This window comes from Cavia porcellus, unplaced genomic scaffold (assembly GCF_034190915.1).
Source record: "Cavia porcellus strain 051 isolate PalLab524CR breed Dunkin Hartley unplaced genomic scaffold, mCavPor4.1 scaffold_15, whole genome shotgun sequence".
In the NCBI taxonomy this organism is placed as follows: domain Eukaryota; kingdom Metazoa; phylum Chordata; class Mammalia; order Rodentia; family Caviidae; genus Cavia; species Cavia porcellus.
Genome location: NW_026947498.1, coordinates 51,971,390 through 51,995,037, shown reverse-complemented (window position 1 = coordinate 51,995,037; position 23,648 = coordinate 51,971,390). Strand labels below are relative to the sequence as shown.

At 32.9% G+C, this 23,648-nt stretch overlaps 1 protein-coding gene across 5 annotated transcripts in view; it reads left to right on the top strand.

The window, feature by feature from the left end:
* Cblb (Cbl proto-oncogene B) overlaps positions 1–23,648 on the top strand; it is a 217,242-nt gene that overhangs the window by 125,088 nt on the left and 68,506 nt on the right. For all 5 annotated transcript variants that reach the window (XM_063224895.1, XM_003469289.5, XM_063224893.1 and 2 more), the window contains exons 5-9: positions 411–567; positions 6,064–6,185; positions 9,713–9,850; positions 13,097–13,184; positions 15,839–15,970. In XM_063224895.1, the coding sequence (XP_063080965.1) occupies positions 411–567; positions 6,064–6,185; positions 9,713–9,850; positions 13,097–13,184; positions 15,839–15,970 (637 nt within the window). The remainder of the gene's footprint in view (positions 1–410; positions 568–6,063; positions 6,186–9,712; positions 9,851–13,096; positions 13,185–15,838; positions 15,971–23,648) is intronic.

The window sequence follows — 23,648 nt, the reverse complement described above, 5'->3', positions numbered from 1 at the left end:
GCAGTGAATAACATTCCTGAAGCTGTATGGGTCCATCGTCTTGTAACTATCTTAAGAAAACAGAAAAGGAGAATTTAATATTAAATCACAGCTAAATAACTTTGTATGCACAAATGAAAATGTCAAGATGCATAGGACTTTTACCTAATACTTCTTTTGAATGTGTTTATAGAGCTATCTTGAAAACCAAGGTCTATTTATGGAAGAAATTGTTTTGTTTAACTTTCTTAATAAATGGAACATAGTTTAACAAAATTAACATTACCAGTGATCTGGATTATGAACAGTATTCTCAAATATTTTTATTGAAAATGTAATTATACTAACTTTATGATTTAATTGTGCTGTTTCAGTGGAAGATATGTGTTCAGTAACACTTGATTCAATAATTTTATTTTTCTCTTGTACAGAACTATTGTACCATGGAAAGTATTCAGACAGTGTCTTCATGAAGTCCATCAAATTAGCTCTGGCCTAGAAGCAATGGCTCTAAAATCAACAATTGATTTAACTTTCAATGATTACATTTCAGTATTTGAATTTGATATTTTTACCAGGCTATTTCAGGTAAGCTTTATACTTGCTTAATCTATCAGTGCTTCCCTTTCTATCCTTTCATCCTTCTTTCATTCCTTCCATCCACACACACGATGGAAAAGAATTTCATTTTTTTTTTTTTTTTTTTTTTTTTTGGTGGTACTGGGGATTGAACTCACAACCTCAGGCTTGCCAGGCAGGCGCTTAGGCCACTGAGCTAAATTCCCAGCCCCTAAGAATTTCATTCTTAATAGTTCATAAATTTAATCCCTGTAAATGTTTGGCCATTCCTCTAAATTTAGAGTTGCTGTTTGGTTTTGGAGTATCAGGTCCTTCTGAGCCTGTTGGTGGGTTGTTAGTTTGGGAAGACTTACGCGAAAGAGTTCTGTTGTAAAGTGTCCATGTAGATTCTCACTTAGTTCTGGCAACATCAGCCTGGTAGAAAACAACATTTGTAGGTGGGTATTTGCCGGAGTTGTGTCCCAACTCCCATTTGACTATAACATTCGTTAGAGTGGGAGGGGAATAGTAAAGTTAGAAATAGTGATCTGTTCTTCACAGAAATAGCCTGTGGTTTTATACTGCTTTACACATTGCTTTGTTCATTCAGTTGTACATAGTGAACATTTTCCATGTAAGCAATAGTCTTCATCAACATAATTTTTCAGTTATCAATACTGTACAGTAGTCCCTTAAAATTATATCAGTATAAATTTAGCAGAGTTCTCTCTTACAACATTTAGTTTTTATCCTTCTTTTCCATACTAAAAAAAAAACCCTTGAGATGGGAATTTTATTTGGATTTGTTGTTTTTGTCTTTTAATGAGTCACCCATAGTTGTTTTACATGGACATTCAAAACCAGGTAGTATTATATGGAAATGCTGTTACTTTGTTCTTATTGTATGTCTTCATGGGATTACACTAAACATGAATACTTAAAATTTGTGTTTCGAGTTTGGGTTTGCCTTTAAAAAATGCATATTATCTATTGAATTCAATTCTCATAGTCAGAAAATAAAAAGTCTCATTTAAAAGTTTTATAAGTTAATAATATAAATTATATAGTGATATAAATTAATCAAATACCAGATGTTTGAATTCTGAAACATTTTTACTATTTTAACTTGCAATATAATTTCTTCTGATTGAAACTTGCAGTAAGTTTTTTAGTATAACTTTGGTTTTTTGTTTTCCATGTTGTATGAATTCTGCTTTGCTGATACATAATTCGGCTTATAACATTAGCCAGCAAGGATATATAACTGATTTATCTTTAAAAAAAGAAATAAGAAATGATACGTTTGATTAGCTTCTAAAGAGTTTTTAATAGAAGACAAAAGGACTTGTATCAACAATATGTATAGGGTACAATTTATTTTATGATAATTTTAAAATCATAATTCTGCATTATATGTAAGATGACTAACTGGATGAATTATAGCAGAAAGTGTGCTTTCACTTGTTTTACACTTAGAGCAGTTTCATGTTTATTCCACTGGTACTTGTAAATTGTCAGTTTCTATTTAAAACTTCTTCTGGTACTGGGGACTGAACGCTGGACCTTTGCAATGCACTAAATTTAGCTAACTTTCTGTATTTCTCCCCCTCTCACGTCCTTCCCTCCCCTAATCCCATAATCTCCCCTCCCTCCTTCCTTCCCTTGATTCCTCTCTTCCTTTATTTTGAGACAGGGTCTCACTAAGTTGCTCAGGCTCAGCTTGAATTTATTATCCTCCTACCTCAGCCTCTCTGAGTGTTGAAATTACAGGTGTGTGCCATCATGCCTGGCTTGTTTTTTATAAGGATTCTAAGATGCATTATAATTTGTTGTTATTCTTTACTTATTTTTTGAAACGGGGTCTTTCTGTGTAGTTCAAGCTGTCCTCCATTTGTGATCCTTCTGGCTCACCCTCCCAGTTTCAAGCATGACAGGTGAAAAGTGGAATAACACCACACCTAGCATCTAACACTTCAAAAAACGGTGGTGTTATCCAATACTGATTGTTTATAGGGGAAGCTCTCCATTCGTTAAAGGTTTTTAGTAACTTTTCCCAATAAACACATCCTTTGTATAACATGGTACAAGAAATGAAAATAAGAACTTTGCTTCTTTCCCTTTAAAATTAAAAAAAAAAAATCAGAAGCAGTTTTAACACAATAAAGCTAACTGCTTGTTTTAGAAAGTATTTTTTTATGTGTGTGGAACTTGGATGTCTTTTTAATGTGGGCATTAAATGTTAGCATGCCCTACAGGAATATATCAAAGGCATAAGGACAACTTAATTTTGGTTAAATTCTACTCAAACTGCAGCTTAATATGTACATATTTTCTTATAAACTATTTCACTTCAAAAGAATGCAAGAACTTTAATACTCTAAAGTTTATATTTCTTATTTATATTTGCTGGAGTGGAAAAGAAAGGAATCTTTGTAAGCAGAGCAACTCTATAACAATTTGAATAGTAAAACCGAAATATTAACTGAGCCAAATGCCTAATCTCATTTAAAAGATACAATTAAAGAAGGAACAGAAAAATTCTTGGAGATTTTTTTATTGTGTTTCTATAATTATTCAAATGGTTTGACCATACATAATGCCTTAAAATATGATTTTTTTAACTTGACTTTAATAATCAGTGTTTTCTTAAATTTATTGTATTTGTTACACCCTTATGTTTACATAGTCTGTGAAGAGCATGTGTTAGAACTGTAACTGCATGGACATACTTTGCTGTAGCATGGTGCTCGTGCTGATAGCTCTGAATTACCAGGCATTTGGGGATTGGGGAAAGTGGAATCTCAAAGTGAATGTGGCACCAAGATCTGAGGTCTGAAGTAGACAGAATGGCATAAGGGTTTGAAGAAAGGGTCACCAGAGACTAGAACGAGATTGAGAATTGCATAGGAAAGGAAAGAAGGCAGCCTGTTCCTCAAGTCCTTCACCCTCTACCCAGGTAAAAATTGAACACACACTAGAGAGTATTTAGAAAGATCCTGATGTGGTTATCCATTGCCTTCATCATATCGCTGCTTTCTTCTGCCTTTAACCTTGACACCCTTCTCCAGGTGGCTGAGAGGTTTTGTGATACGCAGGTCCTGGTGTGGAACAGAGGGGTTTTCTTTTCCCGACCCTTTGTTTGGAGCTGCTGTATTTGAGGGGTATCAGATTAAGAAAGGAATGGAGGAATATCCTAGTTGTTATAAAATATTAATTAATGGAAAAAAGAGGACAAATAAGGAAGACAGTCATCAGGTGTAGCAAAATTTTATAAAGACTATATGGGCAGGCTATGTAAAACTTTTCTTCTAAGTTAGTAATTGGTTCTTGAAATTAATGGCACTTGACATGATGGAGGAACTAATTAATTCATGTCATTTATTTCTATAATTGTTCAGAATTTTTCAAGTGATTTTCTATTCATGTATATGAAAAAATTTCTTTTGATCAAATGAATTATTCTCTAGAGCACTTTGTTTTGCCTTCTTTAAGCCATTAGTTGTCAAGTTATTTTGAAAGGAAAAAAAATACATGCACAACTAAGTAACACGTGATTTTGACAGTTTTGAGTGACTTGCATTCAGTGAATAAACAGCACACAGACTCAATCCTGTTACAAAAATATTTTTTCAATTAAAAGCTGGATCTCTGGGTCATGCACTAAGAAATGGTTGCTAAATACTGCAGCAGTTCACTCTGACACTCCCAATTTCTTTTTCTTCTCTTGTATTTTAGCCTATGCATTGCCATTCTGGGAAATTTAGCATTTTACAAAGCAATTCTTCCATTAATGTGTGTGGACTTCAGTGCAGGTATCCCCAGTATTTGATATTGAATTTGTCCTTGTCCTTTAGATGAGGAAGTAAAACAATAAACAAAATGTGTGGAATAACTGCTACTTCTCAGTTGTTTTTTACAAATAGGCTAATATTTCTCCAACTATATTTTATGTAATTTTTAGTAATACCAGAAGATGAACTTAAAGACATGCTTTTTTTGCAAGTGCAAATAGAATCTGTCATGTTAGTATTCTCAGGAGTTCCTTTTAAACCCAATTAGATATTTTATTATGATGAGGAAATACCCTAAAGATTTTTCTTGTTATGTCAGAAAAGGCTAAATGACTTTTTATTACCAAATCATTCTTTCCCTTGTTAGTCTCACCTCAAGGGAAATAATCCTTGAAGAATTCTGCCTTGTAAATTTGAAACTTGATTTACAATTATGAATAAGACTCAAAACAAACAAAAGCAGGAACCCTTTATGAGTAATCAAGTCTGTGATATCTTTTTCAGCAATTTAAGTTGGCCACATAAATTACCTGTTTTTTTCTTTCATGGAGAAGATTTGAGTTAAGAATCTGGCACATTTAATGTAGTATGCCGCCAATTCCTAGGAATAAATGTAGCCTCAGCATGAAAAACAATTACAGATGATTCACCCGCACCCTGAAGCACAGTCATGTATCACTGACTGCCTTTTTCTCTTGCCATACCTGGAGGGACCACTAATCAGAGTAAAGAAAGATTGCTATATTGATAGAGAACAGCTATTTTGTGAAATTTTTCTTATATAACTCATTTTTTAAACCCTGATTCTTTCCTAATTTTAAAATTGTTTAAGCCTAAACAAAGAGAAGTGCAGTAGCATGTTACCTTGGAAGAAACATGAAAGCCACTGGTTAAAGGGACTGTTCAGCAACATTGTATGTGACATTCTGTATCTTTTGATATTCATGGATGAACAAGAGAGTCACATTCCTTGCCCTGAGGCAGCTTATGTTCATGTGCAGCTTTTGCCAAAACCCTTCCTATGGTATACTTTCTCATTCTACAAAGTGTGTACCTGAGGGCACATCAGGGGGCAGAACAGGCACCTAGCAGATGAGGAATGTGACAGGAGGTGCATGTTTTAGATATGCTGGTCTTCTTCATTGAGGAAGGGACACTGGAGACCGCAAGCACCTGACATTTGGAAGGGGAAAAGTTAGGTAGAAGAATCAACATACACAAAGGCGGCAGAGATTGCCTGGCTTGTGTTCAGGCCAGTGACAGAGAAGCCAGTGTAGCCAGAGAAGGGCAGAAAGTGGATGCGTGCTAAGGCTGGGGGAGAAAGTCACCTGGGATCAAACTGTGTTAAGGCCAGTTGGGGTTGTTGGAGGCCACTTTAAAAAGACTCTGAATCTTACTTAAAATTTGAAAGTTTTGAAGAAAAGGATTATGGTGGTTTATGTTTCAAAATGATCACAAATGCTTTATTAATAATAAACTAAGTAGAAATTGAGGTTTTTCTTTTTTTCTCTTTTCTATTCTATTCCTAAAATACCTCTTCTCTGCCTAATTACATTTCTCCTAAAAAGAGCAAACTTTTGCATATTTGCTGTTAACAAAGGTTAACCTAAGCCACATAAGTACATGCTACCTTTAAAAGTAGCTAGTAGAATTTCATTAAGTGTATGAAACGAGTTGCTGTGTAATTAGTTGTTGATATAATCTAGATAATCTCTCCTTTTGTTTATGTTTTCAGCCTTGGGGCTCTATTCTCCGGAATTGGAATTTCTTAGCTGTGACACACCCTGGATACATGGCATTTCTCACTTATGATGAGGTTAAAGCACGCCTGCAGAAGTACAGCACCAAACCTGGGAGGTAAGGATTGCAACGATGATGTTCTGTAGCAAATTTAAAAGAAGAGGAATCTTCCCTGGTTCCTGTCTGAGTAATTAGTAACTCTTAGTAGAGGTTGCATGCGATGAAGAAGCTCATAAAACAAAATTGTGACCTTTAAATCAATGCATTCTGCTTGTGCTGAAACTTAGTGTGCGTGAAGTGAAAGGGGATGTGCTGTGTGCTGTGATAAGCTTAAAGATTCATTCATCCTTAGAATTCTGCTTTTCACATGAGAGGAGGATATTAACATATATTGATTATTTCATAATTCCTGTTGTAGTGTGCAACACTACATGTGTATATTTGAATGCTTGAATATTATGTGAAAGAGAAATGAATCAGTTTACTTACATTGGTATAGGATATTTTCAAGACATTCATTTAGGCTCTATGATAAATACAAGTAAATGCGTATAAACACATTTAAATTCATACTTGTATAGGATAAATACATATAAACACATAAATAAATAAAAGCCCATTGTTACCGTCCAGTTCAGCTTCATGTCCTTGAAAACAACTCCTGTAACACCTCATCTTCTTAGAGCTTCAAAAAAATGTTTCATTTTGCAAATAATGTAATAGATTGAGAGATGTAGCAGTTGAGTGTTTTTTAGTCGGCCTTTTGGAATTGGACTAATTAATCACAAATGTAAGACCAAAAAACCTGTCCCTTCCCTGGTCAAGAAATCACAATGACAAATGTAAGAAAACTTGCCCCTTCCCATAGCATTTTCTACTATGTCCCATCCAGAAATACTAATAGTAGCCATTTAACTAGTGGCATCTATGTTATGATAAACAGTGTTCAGAGTGTAGCAGTAGAGATTTTAGAAACCTGTGGTCAGAGTTGTCACATTTTGGTAGGAGAGTATCACTTCACTGTCAGTTAGTGCCCTGGTTTTCATCCAGAGATTTCCTTTTAAGATTGAATTTGTTGTACATGCCTACCTTTTGCTTTTAGGATCATTTTTATTTGATTTGTAGTAGAGCTGGTGTTTATCCTTTCATACTCTTCTAAGATTTAAACCAGTAGTTTGATTGTTTTCTGTCCAGTGAAAATTTTGTTTGAAGAATTAATATAGTATCTAAAGAGAAGCTGGAGGGCCAGGAAATAGGCTGCTATTGAAGTTTCTGTTTACATTAAGCAGAGTTTTGTATGTTGACAGGGACTGAGATGTTCGTTTTGTTTTTGTTCAGGATTTCTTTATGATTAGGTTTTTGATTAGCTGAAGAAGAAATGGATAGTTGTAACTTGTATGTGCAAAGCATGATGTGAGAATTTAAAATGTGTTCAGGAAAACTTTGTGAAAAAAAATCAAATAATTTTGTTAAATATTTGCTTTGCAGAATAAAGAAAATACTTCAATCTGTTCCACAGATTCTGCTATTCCAAGTAATGTGATGAAATTATATTTGAGGGCTGGGGTAGGATTTGATCCTCAGTTACTCCATACACACATGTATCAGCACACACATTTGGATGAGTTAAAGAATTGTTTTAACCAAAAGTGACTCCTATTTCAATAGGAAATATATTCTTCTGTGTTAATTATGGCATTTATGCATAATCAGGTACTAAAAATAAGGCAAAAATTGAATTGATTTCATGAACCTCAGAAATAGCTACCAACAAAAGGGTAAGCACCAAATGATAGAAAATGGTATAAATCAAATTGAATAACAAAAATGTTCATGCAAGGGAAAAGTTGTTCCAATAAACCATTTTATTGACTTTCATCCAATTATTGCTAATGTACATGAATTGGATTTCCTTTGTGTTAATCAGTTTTAGAAACATCATGTAAAACAGTATTTAAGAAAGCAGAATTGGGGGGCCGGAGCTTTAGCTCAGTGGCATAAGCACCTGCTTGGCAAGCACGAGGTTAGGAGTTTGACCCCCTGATACCAAAAAAAAATTTAAAAAAGAAAAAAGAAAAGAAAGAAAACAATGGGATGTGAATTCCAAACTGAGCAGTTTTGTAAGAATGCTTTTCAGTATTTGCTAGGCTCTTTAAACATGAATAAATACAGAATTACTTATCAAATAGTAACTATGTAGATTTGTAATCTATACTTTCATATCATGTTCTAAAGATTTTTAAGATTTCTGTATTTGACTTTTTTATTTTAAAGAATTGTGTCATATATATATATATATATTTCTTAATGTAACAAGTTAATAATGATCTTCCAAATTATAATTTACTTTCTATTTGTATAGCCCTTTTCATAACATCACAGTCTTCAGTCTGCACAATTATTTTCTATGATATTGTAGAATTATTTTCTCTGATGCAATTAATTGACAAGCTAGTATTTCTATTTTCAGGCTCTTTAGGGCAGTACCTTTATAGATAATTCTTTGATAGGTCTTTTAAGATGATTCTATTACCAGTATGAAGATCTTAATATTAAAATACTGCAAATTTTCCATTGTTACAAAAACTGATTTTCTGATAGATGAAATTGCATTGTAATACTAAATAGTAAAGTTAATTAAATCTGGTGTCTGTATACCCATTATACGTACTAAATTACATTTTGCTAATTTTTCGTAAAGTGCTTGGTTTGTCAGTCACTAATATAAAATGAGAGACACCATTTCGCTTATTTTTCTCTTATTTTTTACATTCATATGATACCTCCTTTGTAGCCCACAGACTGACAGTTAACTTACTTTTGATCTATTTAATGAACTCTAAAGTCCAGACATGGATATCAATGATGGCAAGACTGAGTGTGATACACTATTTAAGAGAAATGAGCTAAACTGAAATAGACAGCTAAATAAATAAATAAATGATGATGCATGTAAAGCCACGTCAGTGTCTCCTTTCATTGGAGATTGATTTTATGGGGTTTGTCTTTCATTTCATTTATGTTTGGAACAATTTTGGCTTAATAGTGAAAGATACAGTATTTACTTTGGCAGGTTTAAATGGCAAATATGAATTTACCTAATTTGCATTCCCATTATTATACTTCAGCTCTTTGAAATTTATTTGAAATAACTGAAATTCTTGAAAGAAAATGTGTTATTTTTTAATGTTATTTAACAGTTCATATGCGTAATTTTAGTATTTAGAAGTAATTTATTTAATTCTACTGTAGAAACTGGTTCAGTTTCTGAGATGGGAAAATTAAATTTTTAGTCTTTTTTTCCCCCCACAAAGTGATTTATGTCATAGCTGTTTCATATTTGCAGCATTTTGACACACAGCCTCCCTGATAGTGATGGCAGTAAATCATTTAATAGTTTACAACTTACGTGTTTCCTCATATAACGCTAGAGATAAGTAGAAGGTAAAAAACTGTTACCAATATTTATTTTACATGTGAATAACCAGACAAGTATGATGGTGTTAAAAACATGATTAAAAGCTTATTTCAGGAGTTCTGATTCTGTTTCTTGTTTTGCTTTTTAAAGAAAAGCCTATCGTTATTATTTGGTGTTTGGCATACCCTTTGAATGTGATGAAACGACGTGTTCTCGTGTTTTCCAGCTATATTTTCCGGTTAAGCTGCACTCGGCTGGGGCAGTGGGCCATTGGCTATGTGACCGGGGATGGGAACATCCTACAGACCATACCTCACAACAAGCCTTTGTTTCAAGCCCTAATTGACGGCAGCAGGGAAGGATTGTAAGTATGAGAAATGGGGTCGAGCATGCTTACGATGCACAAACTTAAAAAATAGAGCCTGCTTCGTGATGGAGAAAGTAGCTAGCGAGGCTAACAGTGTTTTTATCTTATGACTCAGAAATGTATATTGCTTAATTCTTATTGTTGATCTGATTCTATAAAACTAATTATATGTTACACAAAATTCATTACAACAATAAATTGCCCTATCAATTTGTACTTCTCAGAAAAAATTGAGTGCAGAAATTTTTTAAAATAATATTTTTTGACTGATGATACTAAATTTTTATGTTTTCCTTCTTATTCTTTTTGTTTCTCTCCCTGTTTCTCTCCTTTCATCTTTGTGTATCTTCCCTTACTCATAATAGTAACCTTTCCACATTTCTCTCCATTATTTTTTTCTTTGCCTTTTTAAATTTTTTTCTTCTTTGTGGCAGTGCTAGCATCTTTCTCTGAGCTGTATCCCAAGCCCTTGTTTATGCTTTGAAACAGGATCTTGCTAAAGTTGCTCAGGGTGTGCTCCAACTTGTAGCCCTCTTTTCTTGGCCTCTGGAGTATCTAGCATTAGAGGCCTGTGCCAAAGAGCTGGGCCAGCAGTAACCTTATAAAGTCTCTTTACCTCTCTGCTTCTTGAGTAAATTAAAGATACGTGTAGTCTAATTTGCAGGAATGGATTATGACAGAAACCTCGCAGGATATACTTCACCAGAGTTAGTGACCAGCAAGTAATCTGAGTTCCATAAAAAGGACACCTTAAAACAAGTTAATTGAAATAAGTTGGACATACAAGCATATAATATATGGTTTTTCGTATATGAGAAACCCAAGTTAGAGAGAAAATAAAATAGAAAACAGGGAGATAGATCTTTTGCAAAAGGGAAGAGAAGCAAAAGAATCATGGAAAGAGGAATGAAGGAAAATTGGTGTAAAGAATTAAGTTGTGTTATGTGTATGTGCCAATTTCAGCTCGCCTGGATGAATGTGATCATTATATACTGCAAACATTTAATGACAAAATATTTAAAAGAAAACAGGAAAGTTAAAAAAAAGAAATATTGTGGCATCTATGTGAAGAAACAGTGTATATTTTAAAAGTTACAACTTTTCCAAAAGTTACATAGAAAGTATCTCAAGTTTTGGAAACAGAGGCATATTTCTTTTTAAATTTTTATAAGTTTGCTGTGATTTTTTTGTTTTATGTTAATTTTGGTATATTAAATATTTATATGTGCAGTTTTTGACTTACTATGATTATAGGCTTTAGTTTTTAAAGAAAAGTTACTTTAAAGTTTTACTTTGTAAAGGTGTGAGCAGATAAACATATAAATGGAATATATTGACATTCTTGTTTGTATTGTTACTACCTTTCCCTCAACTTTTAAAAGCCAGTCAAAAACACTGTTACAGTATTACAGTATTCGGAAGTAACACAAACTTCTGTACTCTTAGGCAGTATAACTAACTGTTCTTTTCACACAGTCACATGTGCAGACTGAAACATCTTCAGACAATGGCTAGTTGAATCTGAATTTGCATAGCAGATAAGCATAAAATAGACTATATTTGTTAAATTTAGTAGTTTCTTCAGATCAGTAAAATCACAGGGTCTTCTGGTCCAACTGTTATCAATTTCAGCCATATTTCCTTCTAGTTAATCCAGTGTTGTATGATGTAGATGATTATTTTGGTAAATAGAAAAACTTAACCTGCCTTTGACAGTGGCCAACCAGCAGTATCCTAGGTAAACAGGACAACAGTCATCACTGGGCCCCTGATAAAGTACATAGAAATTGTTAACCTTTTCTTAACATCTTCATTTTCATTTTTGTTTTTTAAATGTCTTTTTCTTCCCTTCCCTTTCTCTTTCCCCTTCCCCCCAGCCTTCCCTTCCCCTCTCCTCCAGTCCCCTCTCTTCTCCTGGTCTCAGAACTGGGGATTGGACTCCAGGCCTTGCACTGAGCTATATCCCCATCTCTTGTTTTTCATTTTGACATAGTGTTACTAAGTCTCTCTCAGATTGCTCAGGTTACAGTCGAATTTCTGATACTCTTGCTCAGTATCTCAGAGTTCTGGGGTTATGGATGTTCACCACCATGCACAGTTTAACATTCTTTTTTTTTTTTTTCTCTCTCTCTTTTTATGATTCATTTCTGCATTTGTCTAGAATTGTGATATATTTTTTAGGTATGATCAAATGTTGCATGATAATTTTTAATGTTTATTTTAGGATATAAAGACATATACTTAGCAGCTTTTCCTTATTCCTTATTTTAATATCTATAGAATTTGGAACTTGTCCCCTTATATTGTCAACTCCTTTTCCTAAGTTAACATGAGAAATCATTTTAATGATTTTTCTGTCTCTGTAAAGAATGACCTGTCTTTTAAATTCATTTTTCTGAGTTTCTTGCATAAATTCTGATAGTCATGTTCTTTTATAAAGTTCTCTACTATAGAAAGATATTAAACAGAATTAACCATAATTTAATTAATATTGAGCAGTAATTAATTGATAAAAACAATTATTAACTGATAAAATAATCTTGATATTTTTGGTGAGTTTGTTGAACAGTGAGTACAAATTATGATTTAACAGCAAGATGGTATCAGTATTATAAGCTTTAGTTCAGATGTCCCTTCTAAATGAACACTGCTTTGATAAGACCATTATGTGTTCTATTAAACTTAGTGAAACATGGATGTGTAGCATTTTCTGATTTTTAAAAATATGTATATGTATGTGCATGTGTGTTGGTGCATATATATATGAGATAAGTAGAAAGAAGAAAGATTGGAAAGCTGTAGAAAAAGAAACAAAAGAAAGAAGTGTTTAACTACTGGGAAAGTTGTGGCTTTCATGTTTACTTTGCATGTGATAATCAACATGATATAAAATTGAAAAATGCCCTAATTGGAAGTTAGAAGTATATTCAAATTGTTTTAGGATACAACGTAACTATTATAGTCAGAAAAACTATTTTTAATCTTTATGATGATCATATACTAAAGACATTTAATTGAAAATGAATACTTAGTGGCTGAATCCACATTTGTTGTATGGAAATTATTTCTGTATTTTATATATGCCACAACTATAATGGTCTCAAAATAATGAAAGAATGTGATTTACCTCTTTTAAAAACTAGAAACATAAAAGTATGTGTTTAAGTACATGACTCAGTAGATGACCTGAAGTGGAATTAACACTTGTATTTTGAAGGTAATAAAGTTTCTTTTTAAATCTAGTTATCTTTATCCTGATGGGAGGAGTTATAATCCTGATTTAACTGGATTATGTGAACCTACACCCCATGATCACATAAAAGTTACACAGGTAAGGAGAATTTCTGGAAAATATAGTTATGTATAATTATTGAAATCATATCTACATATTTTATTGGTAAATCATGCAGAAGTATTTCATACAAAAGATAACTTCAGGAATTCTAAGATGAAATCATATTTTAAATAGAAAATCTGGTCTTAATGTTCTTGCTTACCGTATAATATGGGCGTTTGTATAGAAATTGGTGAATCTATCAAGTAGATGTACGGATGTGAAGGGAAAGCCTTAGGTTAAAAAACTACAAGAATGATTAGAAGAACTTTTGCCATAGCTTTCAGACTCAAATGGGTAATTAAAGGTAGTATATGATTGAAGGTAGTATGTGTGTTTTTCTAAATTTGATTTTGGTGAGAATATAACTTGGCAAGGCCATTTGTAGATTAATATTTAATAAATATAAACAACTTAACTTAAAGCATCTCTTTTTTGGTTTTTCTTTTTTTTTTTTTTTTTTTTTTTGCCTTTTCAAGACAGGAGTTCACTATGCAGTTCAGGTTGGCCTTGACCGCATTTTGTAGCCCAGGCTGGCCTCAGACTCTCAGCGATCCTCCTGCCTCAGCCTCTTGAGTGCTGTTTCAAGTGTATACCACCCCACCCAGGCAATGATGACATCTTTTGAATCTAAATTCCGTATTATTTGTGTCACTCAGTTAGGCATGCAAAATCTCTCCACTGGGGTGTTCACTGTAGTTCTCTGATAGCAGTGAAAAGTTATAAAATGCCAAAATGTTCACTAAGACATTAACTAACCATAGTCTCCCACAGCAGTTATATGAAGTCATCAGCCAGAGGAAGGGGTCTCTATATATTCACATGGGAACTTCTGCATCTCGTTTTGTTTTTTTAAATTAAATAATCAAGCTATGATTATTTAACATATTGTTTTGTAAATGAGTCCAGTACTTATAAATAAACATATAAGACACCATATTTGAACATACACATTTCAAAAATAACAAACTGGTAACAGTATTTTACTGGGAAAGTTAAAATGATTGGCCAAGCAAAGGAGGATGAAAGGAAATTGAGTAATTCATGTTTTTCGGGCAGTATACTTTTACAATATACTTTAAATGTGGCCATACCTTCCATAAAAGTAATAAGAATTATAAGGAAAACAACCAAAAAGAATTTTTGTTTCAGAAAAGATAATTTATTTTGAAATTTTCCCAGCTTCAGTCCCTGTCTTGATTGTATTAAGTGAAATATATTTGTTGACATTTATATTGTTTGTAGATGACTTTTAAAATGTCGTAATGGTTATTTTAAAATTTGTATAGTGATTTTGTAATACGTGAAAAGGTCACTGGTGAGAAACAGTTCCTCTTTATAAAGCTGTTGTTTAAAAATAAATCTTCGAGAGTAACATTGTTGTCTTAAAATACTAATATTCTTATCCCTTAGGTTCCATTAAGGTCCACATCTGTGATTTTACTGTATTAGAATTTTTTTATAATTGCAACTTGTTTGTATAGTCCTAACCACTATAAATAATTATTTCAGGAAATTCAACATTTCATTGCTTATTTTGAGTTAAATTTTAGTTCTTTATCTTGATCCATTTACTTAGTTTCCTAAAAATTTTGTATATAGTCATATATATCACAGTACATAAAATTTGTATGTGCGTGTGTTTCTGTGTGTGTGTTTCTATGTGTGTGTGTGTGCTATGTGTGTATATCCTTTGCTCCAGGATTGTATTATTGTATATCTTCTGCTGGATAATGGAATAAATTCTGTCACTTACTCTTTCTACTCAAGGTCAGTACTGACTGGGCTAAACTGTGGCTTTATAAATAAATTGTGATTTCATGATTCCTTTACTTTGTATTTCTCATGAGCTTTATCTTGTAAAATATTTTCTTTATGTTTAAAAATGTATATACTCTTTGTGACATAGATATTTCCAGTTTTCTCACTGAGAATTTTACTGTACCAAACTGTCAAGCTTGAAAATAGTAGTAAATCAAAGGAACAGAAATGATAAATCACTTTTTGGTTACTGAATTGATTAGTTTTCTTAACAGTGTCAGATAGGAGCAGTGCATGAACTTTAGGCTCTGAGACTTAGAATTTGAAGCAAATAATGAAAACTTACATTTAGGTAATTTTTTTAAAATCCAATATATTTTATGCTTTAGAGAAGATAAATAATAAATGTGGCTGCCGTGCATGGCATGCAGGAAGGCCAAATGTTGCTCTTATCTCCCATTTGGGGATTTCCAAAGATACCTAAGAAATAAAATTTAATGTTCATCTAGCATGTTTTCCTTTTATTTCATAATGGAATTAGATGAGCACGTGGCATTACAAAGAATATAAATTCACTTATATTACCATTTTAAAATGAGTTTGTGTTCTGAATTTCTGTGATTGTTGAAGCAAGTCCCATCTTCAGGAAATAGTATAAAACATTAAGTAACCCAAAGTGGTAAAAAGCTCATAAATTTGCTGCTAAAAGCTCAAGCATTTTGAAAATTGATTTTATAGACCAAACTGTGATTATCTAAAACGTATCTGAGATGGTAACATAATTCTGACAGGATCACATATAAAATATTTACTGTAAGTACTCTGTTGGAGAAAATTGAATATTAAAGAAATACATTAACTTTGCATTTTTTTTCCTCCCCATATTCTAGGAACAATATGAATTATATTGCGAAATGGGCTCCACTTTTCAGCTCTGTAAAATTTGTGCAGAAAACGATAAAGATGTCAAGATTGAGCCCTGTGGGCATCTGATGTGCACCTCTTGTCTCACTGCATGGCAGGTATACCCAAGATTTAAGTCGCAAAATATTTGCCTTGTTTATTTTCCCTTCTAATATTTCTTTCTTCTAATTTTCTTCACCTTAATGTTTCAGTAAGTGATACTAAAAGGTGTTTTAAAAGGTTCCATGTTTGAATTTGTGTGCAGTTTTGTTTTTGTTGCTTTATATTTTGTCCTTTGTTATGTGTTACTTAATTTTACCTAAGCAGTCCTTTTCTCTAATGCCATTAATTTCAGTATGACACAGCTATTACAAACTAATCATATTTATATAGTTTACTGTAAGTCAAATTCTGCTTATAATCAGTCTCTGAATCTTAAGCAGACTATAGTAAATAACTTGTATGTTGATGTTTTCAACCAAATCCTTTTTCTTCTGAGATGTAGTTTCATTTTTTTATTTTATTTTTTTATCTTTTTCTTTTTTTTATCGGTACCGGGTATCGAACTCACGACTGCCTGCTTATAAGGCAGGCGCTTATGCCGCTGAACTAAATCCCCAGCCCTGCAGTTTCTTTTTCACACATGTCTGTGGTAGTTTTCTGAGGTAGAATAGGAAAACCAGAGAAAAATGTCTCCTTGACACAGTTCCTGCCAAAAGAGGAGTTCAAATTCCCAAATTACAGAAGTGAATCTAAAAAACTCCCTTCCTGTCTGTAGGAAAGCTTTCAATAAACATAAATTGATTTGATGTTTTGTAACAAAGCCTAGAGAATAACCAATGTGCCCAAAGACTGATTTGTATTCCCTTTTCAGAAATACAAGTTGGAGAATGTCACATGGATCTGAATTCCAGTTTGCATTGTTTGGAAGGCTCGCACTATGTCATCACTGTATATTAACATAGTCATGCTGAAGCTAGCAATGTATTTATAGACTTTAGAAAGCAAATAATTTTTAAGCCTTTGCAAAAATTTGTATTTAAGAATGTACTCAATTTTCCTACCCTGTTCCAGGCACTGCAAGACCCTGATCATTCCTCTGTGTTACATGGGAAAGATGGGCTTACTCCTGAGGGTGGGGCAGCTTCAGACAGACAGATTGTTGAGCTGGATGCTTAAAATAAAATATAATGATTTTCACATTTCTGTGGTCTTTAAAAAGGATGTGTTTTTTAGGACAGAGTTCTTTTAAAACTGATACGGGAAATGGATTACCTTTTCAGAGACCTGTCTGAACTTACACACATCTGTGCTACTGTAGGAATATTGTTTAACACCCCTCTCTTCTCTCCTCCTCTTGTTTTATATTTTTACCTTAGATTTTTCTTCATATTCTTACCCTTCTTTTCTGTTATCTCTTCACTGTGTTGCTAGGTTTTGTGTAGTAAGCAGTGATCTTTCAAGGAGACTCAGTATGGCATCAATTGAAATAGTTCATTCAGACACTTAGTTCCTGTTTATGTTAACAGTGATAGTTCCGCAAACTCAGCAATGGCTTTTAAGAAATGACTTGATAAATTTAGATGTGTTGGTGGAAGACAGAATTGCCTATTTACAAGTGTGTTTCAAATATATGGGTAGAAGTCATTTCAGAGATGCTGCATCAGTCCCCTTCTGACTGTTAAGAAACTGCTTGGAGTGACTTGATACCCCTTCGGTATTTCAGGATAAGTCTTAATGCAACAAAAGGGCCTAATTTCATTTACCATCCCTTTGACTTGACTCAGCCCTTTACTGTGGTATTATGATTCTCATAGGTACACCGAAACAGGAAGTTTGCATTTCTGTCTAATGAAAAGCAGAGTTCTAGGGTATCACAGACTGCTCTCCTCCGTCTCCATGCAGGCAATTTGTGTTTCTGTGCTTTTCTTAAGGCTCCAGGCTTGGAGCACACACATGCAGACATGTTGCAAGAATTCATATATTAACTTCATACTATGCTTACTAGTTAAGGGTAAGTGGGTTTAAGAATCTGAAGGTCTTACTAGTTTGGCAGACAACTTAATAAAATTTGTTACTTAAAGCATTATATAAAATATCTGTTTAGTTCATATTCCAGATTTCACATGGTGGTGTTTTCATCAAAAGTAAGGTTAACTGTGAAACTGAAGAAAGTTGATGTTTTTAATCATACATTTTTGATAGAAAGTTACTGGGTTTGGGGGGTTGATTTTTTGTTTTTTGCTTTTTAATTTCAGGGCCAGTACTGTGTATTTTATTTATCATGTTTGCCAACAATTTGCGAAAGATCCGTTATGTAGTAAAGACATTGAATTGTTACTGTTGCTATATTATTAATGCTTTGCCCTTCAAATCACCATAACTTTTCTACATACTATATTTTTATATTCTCCAAATAGTATAATTAATCTTGCTTATTGTTAAAACTTTCAAAGTTTAAATAAGAGTCAGAGTCTTTTTAAAGTCACCTCCAACAACTCCAACTGGCCTTAACACAGCACAGTTTGATCCCAGGTGACTTTCTCCCCCAGCCTTAGCACACATCCACTTTCTCCCCTTCTCTGGCTACACTGGCTTCTCTGTCACTGGCCTGAACACAAGCCAGGCAATCTCCGCAGCCTTTGTGTATGTTGATTCTTTTACCTAACATTTCCCCTTCAGGTGCTTGCGGTCTCCAGTGTCCCTTCCTCAATGAAGAAGACCAGCATATTTAAAACATGCACCTCCTGTCACATTCCTCATCTGCTAGGTGCCTGTTCTGCCCCCTGATGTGCCCTCAGGGCAAACTCTGTAGAATGAGAAAGTATACCATAGGAAGGGTTTTGGCAAAAGCTGCACATGAACATAAGCTACCTAAGGGCAAGAAACATGATTCTCATACTTATCCATGGATACCGATTTATTTTGTGATTTTCATGGTGATTTAGTGACCTTACATGATGTTATGTACAACAATATTCATAAATCGTTAACATTTGCTGTTTCTCTTGTTGAAGTACTTCTCCTTTTTAGAAATTGAGGAAGTACATAACTGGTTAAACATTGAAAACGATGTTAAGTTAAAATATTCTCAGAAACTATCTGAGAGTAATAAAAGTAAATATTAACCAATCTCATAAAAGTGACAAATTCAGAAATATTCAGAAGTTTTAAATAATAATATTAAACACCACTTGCATTAGTAATGTTATATTACTAATCTGATCTTTGGATTTTGCATATGTTATTGAAATATATGCAAGTCCTTTAATTCAGTGTTAATCTTGTATTCTTCCTACACAAAACAGTGTTCTGCTAATGGTTTTATTATGCATTTTGTATCTGTAAGCTGTTATTATCTTGCAGATATTTACATACATATGTATATCTCTTCTGGAATGTGGATTAATTTACCTGCTTTAGAATTCTTACCTTATTATATCTATACATTTGCATTTCTTCATAATTACATATAGATTATATGCCTGCAATGTAAAAGAGAGAACAGAGATCTAATGTTGTACAGTGTTAAGCAAAAAGACAGTGTTGCCAACCCGTTGTGAAAAGCCTTACCATGTCTGTGTTCTGCCCAATTCTCTTTTGAGAAGTAGCAGTGATCTTTCAGAGACTATTTATCATGTCTTGAATATGAAAATAAGTCTTAAAACTTCCTAGCATGGAATCCATTTTGTTCCATGTAGTAGATGTTGTGTGATTTCTTTCAACTTCTAACATTTTGATTTTTCTGTTTGTGTTTGAACCATGTGATTTATTTTTGTTTCTTACAGTACTGTTGGCACTCAGAAGCAGCAAGACTGAGTTTCTATTTAATGTTTTTTTTTTTTTTTACACCAACAATCATTCACCATGATCCCTGAATTAGGTTTGCTTTCTGCTTAAATAAATGGGTTCTTAAGGCACTGTTTGAAAATTCTAAAGGAATATTCAGGAGATGTTGCATCACAGTGGGGTTTTACTGGTCCAGCTTTTGAACATTTGTACTGTACTTTGGACAACTCTGTACTTGTACATTTATACACAGATTTGACATACTGGTATTTTCTGCTAACCAGTGGATCTGTTCTGGCAACTTTTGTCATTTTGTGTACAACAGTGTTCTATGACGATTTAAACATGTTATTGTAAAATGACATGTTATATAATAAAAATAGAAGTCTGTAAAGGTAGAGCACAGCTGAAAAATGTTAGAGTTTCTAAAAATCTTGTATCCGTGGCCCCAAATTGGGGTACACTGGATTTAATCCAATTAATGGTGAATTTATGAATGAAAAGAAAAAATTTCTTAGTTCTACAGTTCATTTCTAAACTTTCTATCTAAATTTTTAAATGTAGTGTGAAATACAGTAATATGTTTTGTCTTTTTCAGATTTTTCTCTTAGTACAAAATGGTATGTTGGTAAAGTCCATGTTTTCTGACTTTTAAGCCAGAGTCTTTCAAATTGATGATTGTTCTTTTTATCAAAGAAAAAGTTAAGTTTTCAAGCTAAATTGGACAGAAGGATAATTTGTTGTTTTGCTTACCTTATATGATTTGATATGAAAACCTGCATTATTTCAATCATCATTTCCCAAGATCCAAGGTCCATTCATTTATTCACTTACTTAGGATCCGTCATTTAAGTGACTGCGGGGGCCGTGTTCTGTAGTAAAAATGAGTGAAGAATACTCAGATTCAGCCCCTACTTTCAAGAAGTTGTATAAAGGAAGAGTATATAATTTCTTAAAATTAGTATCCTGTTGTCCTTTAAATTTAATTATGGATGCTACACAGTTTTTTTAATACTTTCCAATTTAATTACATACTTTTTTGTTACTTTCCGCTACTTTCGATGGGCATGCTGATATAAAAGTGATTTCAAAGGCTGTGTGTCTGCCAAGGAACTGTGATAAATCAGTCACAATCCAATAGGAAATATTAAACCTTGACCATAAAATATAATGTGTTCAGCCAGTGTGCATTTTTATCAAGTCATTCTTCACCAATATTTCCTTCCATCTGATGCCCTACTTTGGTTTAATTGAAATTCATCAGAAACTTAATTTTTATGTAATTAACAAAAAACCTGAGCAATTCATGGGAGCAGTGTCAGTTGTTACAGGCTGCAAGTGGTTACTCCATAATTGCTGTCATAATAGCCCATTACTCATGCCCCTCAAGGGGTCACCTGCTTATTTCTCCTTGTGAAACATCTGTGTTGTTTTAAAAATTGAATAAGCATGCCAGAGTTTTCACAGAACACTGAACAGATCAAGTCAGAGGCCTATTTTTAAGCAGCATTATAGTGGGTGGGTGCGGCATTTTTCTGTTCTATTCTTGGTTAATAAAGGTTGGAGAGTTTGCTTTCACTTCCTCATATTAATAGGGTATTAACCAAATGTTTACGTTCATGGTTCTGAGCAGCTTTACATCGTCCCTTATTAGTACAATATTATGCAGCGGTGACACTGCAGAGTCACCACTCAAGGTATGAAAGAATTGTTTCCTTATATAATTTTTCAAGGATTCTAGAAATTAACTTGAGCTTGTGAATGGTACCAAAATAAAAATGAATAATTTCTTAGTTGAATATGAGTACATACTTTGAATTACTGCCAAGGACTTTAATCCAGTAAAAGATAAAATTAATATTTTCATATGATTCTTTTTCCTACATGTTTCATGAAAATATTTCAAAAGAAAAATATTGAAGTGTTCGAAACAGAAATTTTCAAAAAAATCAATAGATGAAAATCAACAAGCTTGCGATTTAATATGAGGTTATTAAAGAGATTTGTGAATGTTCTATTAGAGAGCATTGTAGGGAAAAATACGTAATGTCTCAAGAGAGATGAGAGACATACTCAGATAATTAAATCTTAGTAAGAAGTAATCTTTTACTTTGTCTTTCTTTAAGGAAAACCAAACCGCCAATTTCTAGCCTCAATGAAATTCTGTTACTTTGGTACTATAAATTAAAAAAGTCTGCTTTTAAACAGATTTTAAGACTATGCTTCCCTTATTGGTTGCATCATGTATCTTTGTGCATAAATATAAAGAAGTAAAATGTTAGAACTTCATTTTAATTTGGGGAATAATGAAAGGACTGCAAGACTTTGTTTGAAAAGTTCCAGTGCTGAATGAATGAGTTAGATCCAAAATGTACAGTAGATACTATGAACTGGGAAGAAACTGTTCAAAAGAAAAACTGATGGAAAAGGGAAATATTATATATACATGTATATACATGATATATATATATATATATCATATGTATGTTAATACATATATATATAAAATGAGACAGTTAAGATTACTTATACAGCTAGTTTCTCTTAGTTCTTTGAAAAGAAAGAATGGTGCTAGTATTGTTTGGACATTTTTATGGCATATATACATGTATATATATATATATATCATATATATGTTTATATATATATATATATATATATAAAATGAGACAGTTAAGATTACTTATACAGCTAGTTTCTCTTAGTTCTTTGAAAAGAAAGAATGGTGCTAGTATTGTTTGGACATTTTTATGGCTATATCTTGAAATCTGCCTAATTACTATGAAGAAAACAATACACAATGTATTTATTACTGTTTTTCTCCTATGATCCCTGATATGGAAGTGTTTTATTTCTGTTTTTCTTATATAAAATAAAAGTGTTACAATGAAGTCTTCAATTAGAAAACTGTAGTAGGAAGGAAAAGGAGATGAGTCTGAAAAAAATGATTTTATTTATAGAGCAAATGTTAGATTCTGAGTTTATTCCGACACTCTGGAGACATTCTTACTTGAGTCTAGTAGGGGCATTTTCTAGGTGTTTCAAAGTTGATTCCATGAAACAAAATGTATTTACAATTTGAACTTACTAACTTAATAGGTTAATATTTTACTTTGGATTTGAGCAACAAAAATTTTTTAAAAAGCTTTTACTTTTTGCATCCTTCTGTTAAAAAGCTAAAAACTTGTTGATTGTTGTAGTAGCTTTCATTTTGAAATTTGCAATTGAGCAAAATCAAAATTCCTTTCTACTGATGAGTGATTAGTCATGAAGAGCTAGTTTTGAATTTTAATCTAGTCTGTAAATCTAAGGTTGACAAGCTACTACTGCATCTGATATTAGAAAATAGAGATAAAATAACTGGGCTCCTGAAACGGACCCCCCTGAGGTTTCCCTCTCAGCATTGACAAGCTGCGTAACTTTCATAAAGTATGTACACTGTAAATTTTCTTATTAGTAAAATGGGAACAGCAATTGTACCTGTGTCCTAGGATTAAGTGAGGTTTGTACTTTCAATAGCACCTGAAATTTTAATTATTACAGTCCCAAATATAGTAACAACATGCAGTTACTTAGGAGATAGCTTAAATTTGCAATTATGTTTAAGCAGTGTACACCAATAACTGACATTTTAAAATCGTATTCATTGCATTACAGAATGAAATGTTTGTGGAAGTAGTTTTATTTCAAAGGGTAAGGAATGTTCTCTCATTTTTCTTCCTATATTTCTTTGCATTTTGATACTGTACGAATTATGCCAACAATAACGTGGATACCACTTTTTACTGGTTTGATCTAATTTGTCTGTTACCCTTTAAAATGCCCCTTAAGTTGTGCAGTATCTCATTATTCCTTGCTAAGAAGACTGATTTGTCCAGTGTCACATAGCGTAATTGGTAGAGAGTGAAGCCCAGTTCCGTGTCCTAATTCACAATGTCTTTGCCCTTTTTCTGACTCGCTGTGTGTATTTTTTATGAACCTCCCAAATAAAAACTAAAAGAGCCCAAT